The sequence below is a fragment of the Cajanus cajan genome, chromosome 5 (genome assembly GCF_000230855.2).
Source record: "Cajanus cajan strain Asha chromosome 5, NIPB_CcT2T_4, whole genome shotgun sequence".
Lineage (NCBI taxonomy): Eukaryota > Viridiplantae > Streptophyta > Magnoliopsida > Fabales > Fabaceae > Cajanus > Cajanus cajan.
In genome coordinates, this window is record NC_138521.1 from 37,639,625 (window position 1) to 37,647,973 (window position 8,349).

Sequence of the window (8,349 nt, forward strand, 5' to 3'; positions counted from 1 at the left end):
ATTGGGTAGACTAGCCCTAGGCACAAGATCTATTTGATGCTCTATTCCCCTAAAAGGTGGAAGTCCCATAGGTCCTTCACTAGTAAATACATCATCAAATTCAATTAAAAGATTTTTAACCTCAAGAGGTAGAGAAGTTTCCAAAGAACTTGTGGTAGTGCATGTGAGTGTTCCTCTACACATGAGGATATAAGAAGATGGTTCAAGTAAGAGAGATGTTTTTTGTAAAGATTTTGTTTCAAATGTCTCTCCTTGAACTATCTCTAGAGAGGGAACACTAGACTCTCTAGAATCCTCTTGATTTCTAGTTTTTAGAGTGTTCTTACCAAGGATCGGAGGTGGAGTTGATCCGCTGGGTAAGGTTGGTGAGCCTCCTTCACTGGTATGCTTGGTGTTCCAAGATGGGGGTGGTACCTGATAGGATTCCTAATTTGCACAAGGAATGAAGAAGGATCTTTTGGGTTCAAAAATCTGGAACTTAATTTTCTGGAATTAGAATGCTAGAAATGAAGGTAAAAGGATACAGTAAAAAAAAATGAATGAAGGAAGAATCACTCTTCCAAGGAAAAGGCTTCACACAAAGAATTGTGGTTTATCCTTTGATAAGCCCAAACTCTTGAATCACTCAAGAACAATTAGAGAATTACTCTCAGTAATTAAAACTCAAATTCTGATATGATTTTGTTCATCCCCATGGGCAGCTTATATAGCTTACAATCAACAACCTTCACTTACATTAGTGGATAAATAATGGACTCCACTAAGCCTGAATTATGACCACTAATGACAAAATATTATAAAAAAACACTTTAGTGGGCAATTATTGAACTTCCACTAAGCCTAACAATTATGACCACTAAAACATTAAATAAAACACATGCTAAATTCGTGCACCCCTCTGGTATGCCTCATGGCTGACTCATCCCAAAGGTTTTGGGCCTTATTTGATAAAAATAACTTGCTTAAAAAACTAGCCCAATAAGTGGTGCAGCCCAAAAAGAGTTGGCAGCCACTTTAACAAGAGTTTTAGGCCTTTATTTACTAATTACAATTACTAAGAACACCATAGAGTAATTAGGCTTCATAATCCTTGATACAATTCACCATCTTGGCCTTGTTTTCATCTTTAGGCATTTCTTCAAGAATGAGGGCCGTAACTTGTTGCAAAGCATCTTTGGCCTTTTTAGTCCTCGCCCTAGTCATTGGTCCTCCAAGTCCTTTGAGTGCTCCTAAATCCTTGCCCATGTCCTCATCATTCCCTCCCTCTTGAGAAGAATTTGTCCTCAAATCAAAGTCTCCATCTTCTACATCAAAGAGAGATAAATCAGAAACATTAAAAGTGGAACTAACATTGTACTCACCGGGCAATTCAATCTTGTAAGCATTGTCATTTATTCTTTCAAGTACTTGAAATGGACCATCCCGTCTTGGCAAAAGCTTTGATTTCCTTTGTTCCGGAAATCTTTCCTTTCTCATGTGTACCCAAACCCGATCACCAGGTTGAAACACAACTTTCTTTCGCCCTTTGTTAGCATGTTTTGCGTAGCTCTCATTTTTCTTCTCAATTTGAGCCTTCACACGTTCGTGTAACTTCTTCACATAGTCTTCTTTGGCCTGCCCTTCTTTATGTTTAAAAACAGAAATGTTAGGCATAGGCAATAAATCAAGAGGAGTCAATGGGTTAAAACCATACACAACCTCAAAAGGTGAACAATTTGTGGTGCTATGGACAGCCCTATTATATGCAAATTTAACATGAGGCAAACTTGCTTCCCAATATTTAATATTTTTTTTTAAAACAGTCCTAAGCAAGGTTCCCAAAGTTCTATTGACTACCTCAGTTTGTCCATCGGTTTGTGGGTGACAAGTTGTTGAAAATAATAATTTAGTACCTAACTTGCGCCACAAAGTCCTCCAAAAATGACTAAGGAATTTAGCATCCCTATCACTTACAATACTCCTTGGCACACCATGAAGCCTCACAACTTCTTTGAAAAACAAATCAGCCACATGACACGCATCATCTACCTTTTTGCAAGGTATGAAATGTGCCATTTTTGAAAACCTGTCAACAACCACAAAAATAGAATCTTTGCCATTCTTTGTTCTAGGCAGTCCCAAAACAAAGTCCATAGATATGTCAATCCAAGGATATTCAGGAGTAGGCAAAGGAGTATACAATCCATGTGGCAATGATTTAGATTTAGCCATTTTGCACACAACACAATGTTCACAAAATTTTTGCACATCACGTTTCATATGAGGCCAAAAGAAATGTTCTTGTAAAATTTCCAAAGTCTTTTTAATCCCAAAGTGCCCCATCAAACCATCACCATGTGATTCACTAACAAGCAATTCTCTAATGGAACATGCAGGCACACACAATTTGTTTTCTTTAAATAAAAACCCATTGTGCTTAAAATACCCATTTTGAGATAATTTCTCACATGCAGCATATATTTCACCAAAAGTTTCATCAGAAGCATACATTTCTTTCAAAGATTCAAATCCAAGCAATTTAGTTTCAAGAGTGGAAAGTAATGTATGTCTCCTTGATAAAGCATCAGCCACAATGTTCCCTTTGCCCCTTTTATGTTTTATGACATAGGGAAATTGTTCCAAAAACTCCACCCACTTGGCATGCCTCTTGTTAAGCTTGCCTTGTCCCTTCAAATACCTTAGGGACTCATGATCACTATGTATTACAAATTCTTTGGGAAAAAGATAGTGTTGCCATGTTTTCAAAGCTCTTACCAAGGCATACAATTCCTTATCATAAGTGGAAAAGTTAAGGGCAGCCCCACGTAATTTTTCACTAAAATAAGCAATTGGATGGCCTTCTTGTAACAACACAGCCCCAATACCAACATTGGAAGCATCACATTCAATTTCAAAAGATTTAGCAAAGTTTGGTAAAGCAAGAATAGGCGCATTGGTTAACCTTTGCTTAAGAGCAACAAAGGCTTCCTCTTGTTTCTCTCCCCACTTAAAACCCACATGTTTCTTTACTACTTCATTAAGAGGTGCTGCCAAGGTGCTAAAGTCCTTAACAAACCTCCTATAAAAACTTGCCAAACCATGGAAACTTCTCACTTCACTCACGGATTTAGGTGTGGGCCATTCTTGGATGGCCTTAACCTTTTCCTCATCTACTTGTACTCCTTTAGAACTTACAACAAAACCAAGGAATACAACATGATCAGTACAAAACACACATTTTTCAAGATTGGCAAACAAATGTTCTTCCTTAAGCACATTCAAAACAGATTTCAAATGTTCCACATGCAATTCAAGAGAAGTGCTATAGACAAGAATATCATCAAAATATACTACAACAAATTTGCCAATAAATTCCCTCAAAACATGGTTCATCAATCTCATGAAAGTACTGGGTGCATTAGTTAAGCCAAAAGGCATAACCAACCACTCATACAAACCATATTTTGTTTTAAAAGCAGTTTTCCATTCATCACCCTCTCTAATTCTAATTTGATTATACCCACTTTTCAAATCAATTTTAGAGAAAAAACTTGCACCATGCAATTCATCAAGCAAATCATCAAGTCTAGGAATTGGGTGCCTATATTTTATGGTGATGTTATTTAGAGCCCTACAATCAGAACACATTCTCCATGTACCATCTTTTTTAGGGACCAAAATTACTGGAACAGCACAAGGACTCATGCTATTTCTTACCCATCCTTTGGCCATGAGTTCATCCACTTGCTTTTGTATTTCTTGCGTTTCTTGTGGATTGCTTCTATAAGCTGGCTTATTGGGTAAAGAAGCTCCTGGAATGAGATCAATTTGGTGTTCAATTCCCCTCAAAGGTGGTAGTCCACTTGGTATGCTTGATGGAAAAACATCACGAAATTCCTGCAAAAGAGATTTAACACTAGAAGGTATTTCCAATTCATCAAAAGTGTTAGTGTTTAAAATCTGATTTTTGCAATACATTAGATAAAGGGGCTGTTTAGCAAGGAACAACCTCTTCACCTCACTCTTTGTTGCCAAAAGACTCTCTCTTCTCTCAAGTGTTTCACTCCTTTTCTTTTTTTTAAATTTTTGTTCACTCTTTTTCTCAAGATCACTTTCTTTTCTCTCCAAAGAAATCTTTTCTCTCATCCTCAATTGATCCTCACACACCTCTTTAGGACTCAAAGGCTTGAGGACAATCTTTTTATTTTGGTGCACAAAAGAAATCTTATTGGAATAGCCATCATGGATGGCTTTAGTGTCAAATTGCCAAGGCCTTCCTAAAAGTATGTGGCTGGCCTCCATTGGAACTACATCACATAGCACCTTATCTTTGTATTTTCCAATGGAAATCTCCACTTCTACTTGCTGCCTCACTTGCACCTCTCCATCCTCACTAAGCCACTGAAGTTTATATGGTCTAGGATGTGGTTTAGTGTCTAAATTTAGCTTTGACACTAATCTAGCACTAGCCACATTAGCGCAACTCCCTCCATCAATAATCACCATGCAAACCTTTCCATTGATGGAACACCTTGTGTGGAAAATATTCTCCCTTTGGCTTATTTCTAAAGGACTCATTTGACTACCCATCATTCTCCTTATCATCAATAAATCTCCCTCAAGGGCCTCCTCCTCCTCCTCAATGTCACCTTCCTCTTCTTCACTAACATCAGATTGGCTAGTGTAATCCCCATTCTCCTTGAGAACCATGGTCCTTTTGGTAGGACACTCATAGGCATAATGACCCATGCCTTGACACTTAAAACATTTTATGTCTTTACTCTTCTTTTGAGGCTGTTCTAGGGTCTTAGAGGATGATTTTACATGAGAAGTAGATGCTGGATTGCTTGAAGTGGCAGTCACCTCCTTCTTATTTTTGTCCTTCCAACTAAAGGAATTATAATTAGAAGAACTCTTCTTGGTCACACTTTTTCTTTTGAGTTGTTGTTCCACTTGAATGGATTTGTGCAGCAAATCTTCTATATCAACAAATTCCTGCAATTCAACAACATCACGAATATCATTATTCAAACCATTAATAAAACGAGCCATGGTTAGTTCCGGATCTTCTTCAACATTGGCTTGCATCATGAGCAAGTCCAATTCTTTGTAATACTCTTCAACTCCCTTGGTGCCTTGTGACAATTTTTGAAGTTTAAATTTCACATCTCTAGCATAGCTAGCTGGCACATAACGTTTCCTCATGAGCTTTTTCATTTCAGCCCAAGTCTCCACCAAAGGCTCTTCATTTCTCAACCTTTCTCTTTTCAACTTATTCCACCACACAAGTGCATAGTCTGAGAACTCAGCTGCTGCAAGTTTCACCTTTTGCTCTTCATCATAATTGTTACAAGTGAAAATATGTTCTATTTTGAGTTCCCATTCCACATAGGCTTCCGGATCACTCTTCCCCTTAAATGGAGGAACATTAAGTTTAATACCTTCAATTCTGTTTTGCCTAGGAGCACCAGCAATTCTTCCTCTCCTTTATTCTTCATGATGTTCATAATTCTCTAATCGTTCAATTCTTCCATACAACTCCTCATTGTTTTCTCTCAATAATCTTTGCATTTGAGCATTAATAGCGTCGAACAAGAGTCTTTGTGTTCCATCCAAATGATCTCCATCTGCCATCTTCAAAAAAAAAACAAGAGTACTAACAAACACAAAGAAAATAGGACCTCACCACTCTTCTCACGTGTTTACACTCGTAAAAAGATCACTCTCTTTTTTTTTTTTTTTTTTTTTTTTTAAAGCAATTCAAAAATAGACAACACAAAGAACAAACCACAAATTTGATATTTTGTGTTAAAAGCAAGGTTCAGGGTAGGCTTAAAAAAAAAGAAAGGAATGCAAAACAGTCACCTAAAATTCAAAAAGAAAACAAGGAAACTTAGGAATCAAAAACTGGAATTTTAGATAAGTTAGTAACACCCTTCAACCCAACCGAAATATTACCTTAAATTTTGAGTCTTAAGTGTTCTAAACGCATGAACCATTCAGCCACAACTTTTTTTTTTTAATTTATATATTCACGATTTTTTTTTTTTAATACTATTCAGGCCTAATTTTTGCAATGGTTCAGAAATAAAGAAAGAACACTAAGGTAATATCAATGGTAATGAGAAATAATAAGGAAAGATGTTACCCAAAGAAATTCCAGCAAATGATGTGGATGACCCAAAAAAACCGGAGCTTTGATACCAAATGATAGGATTCCTAATTTGCACAAGGAATGAAGAAGGATCTTTTGGGTTCAAAAATCTGGAACTTAATTTTCTGGAATTAGAATGCTAGAAATGAAGGTAAAAGGATACAGTAAAAAAAAATGAATGAAGGAAGAATCACTCTTCCAAGGAAAAGGCTTCACACAAAGAATTGTGGTTTATCCTTTGATATGCCCAAACTCTTGAATCACTCAAGAACAATTAGAGAATTACTCTCAGTAATTAAAACTCAAATTCTGATCTGATTTTGTTCATCCCCATGGGCAGCTTATATAGCTTACAATCAACAACCTTCACTTACATTAGTGGACAAATAATGGACTCCACTAAGCCTGAATTATGACCACTAATGACAAAATATTATAAAAAAACACTTTAGTGGGCAATTATTGAACTTCCACTAAGCCTAACAATTATGACCACTAAAACATTAAATAAAACACATGCTAAATTCGTGCACCCCTCTGGTATGCCTCATGGCTGACTCATCCCAAAGGTTTTGGGCCTTATTTGATAAAAATAACTTGCTTAAAAAACTAGCCCAATAAGTGGTGCAGCCCAAAAAGAGTTGGCAGCCACTTTAACAAGAGTTTTAGGCCTTTATTTACTAATTACAATTACTAAGAACACCATAGAGTAATTAGGCTTCATAATCCTTGATACAATTCACCATCTTGGCCTTGTTTTCATCTTTAGGCATTTCTTCAAGAATGAGGGCCGTAACTTGTTGCAAAGCATCTTTGGCCTTTTTAGTCCTCGCCCTAGTCATTGGTCCTCCAAGTCCTTTGAGTGCTCCTAAATCCTTGCCCATGTCCTTATCAGTACCTGCAAAAGAAACTCCGATGCTAAAGTTAGGGTTTGTGTGAATATGAGTCTCGTATAAGTAATGCACGTACCTTGGTGTGAATTAGGGTTTCGTTGGGCTTTGGGCCTAAGTTCAGTTATGATCTGATTAGATAGTGGATCTCGTCTAGACCGAGATCTCCCAACGCATGTCCAAGGTCGTCCTGTGCTGTGATACCGAGCTCAAGCTCGGCATGGCGGTATGGATAGTACACTAGCCCCCCGAGCTCCGAAGACCGCAGGTCGAGGAGTTAAAACCGAGCTCGTCAAGGGGTCGCTACCTTTCGCGTACGCTTGCCTGTCGAGATGCCATGTGTCACAACTGTCATTTCTCATTTCGAAATGCGAGGTTGGAGCGTTAATGGGCATGAAGGTTATGCAATGATGGCTTCATCTATCATAATGGGCCTCATTTAATGCGTGGTCAGGCGTGTCCCTTGGGTGACACGTGTTGTGACCGTTTTGAATTTTGGGGTGCCCTTTTCTCTCTCTCGCGCCTCTTCCCCTTTCCACTTTACTCTTTTTCATTATTGTGGCTTCTTGCGTGTCTTCTTCGTTTCTGTTCGTCCTCTATCTCTATTTTCTCTGTTTCCTCCGCCGTTTTCGGCAACTGAGTTTCATTGTCTGATTTTCATTCTTGTTCTTTGTTTGCCAAAAGAGTACCAGATACTTCTATTTCTTTAACTTCACCTTCTTCTAAGATCTTTTCCATTTCTTGATGGCTGGAGAGAGGGGTGTTGCATCTTCTGCGCCTGCCAAAGGTAAGGGCAAGGCGCGCGGCAAGGCAGTGGCTGCTTGGGAGGCTGCTACTGAAAAGACGAACCCGCCGAAGGACCTCATTCCAGGCATCCCTGGCTATGACTGGGTCAGGCGTGATGTGGGGGAGTTCTAGAGTGTTTTCAGGTCCTTTCTTGAGATCAATGCAGTCTGGAGGACGCACAGGATCTGCGACCCTTCCATCTCCTAGATGATTCGGCTTGAACCTTGTCAGGCCGATGAGCATGTGTACATGGGGAGTTCTACATACCCTCCCCATTTCTATTTCTATCAGTGTTTCTTTAGGGATTTAGGTGTCTGCCTCCCTTTCACTCAATTTGAGTGCAATTTTTTGAACTTTATCAACTCGGCTCCTTGCCAGTTGCACCCAATAGTTGGGGTTTTTTGCGGGCTTTTCAGGTCCTATGTTTAGTTCTCGGGATAGAGGTGTCTCTTCCCATTTTTCTCCATTTTTACCAGCTGAAAATAGGGGTTCCTCCTTATGGCTTACTGTCTCTGAGTGGGAGTAAGGATGGGGATCTGT

The 8,349-nt window shown here is 38.6% G+C and overlaps 1 protein-coding gene across 1 annotated transcript; it reads right to left on the reverse strand.

Annotated features, from left to right (window-relative positions):
- Nucleotides 1–492: 492 nt before the first annotated feature.
- LOC145957982 (uncharacterized) lies at nucleotides 493–8,085 on the reverse strand. Its single transcript, XM_083074427.1, has 9 exons — nucleotides 7,720–8,085; nucleotides 5,516–5,613; nucleotides 4,147–5,464; nucleotides 3,639–3,876; nucleotides 2,869–3,329; nucleotides 2,426–2,769; nucleotides 1,971–2,065; nucleotides 1,362–1,622; nucleotides 493–500 (listed from the first exon to the last, which is right to left on the reverse strand). The coding sequence occupies exons 1-9, from the start codon at nucleotides 8,083–8,085 to the stop codon at nucleotides 493–495; spliced, it is 3,189 nt and encodes a 1,062-aa protein (XP_082930553.1).
- Between the last annotated feature and the right edge of the window lie 264 nt (nucleotides 8,086–8,349).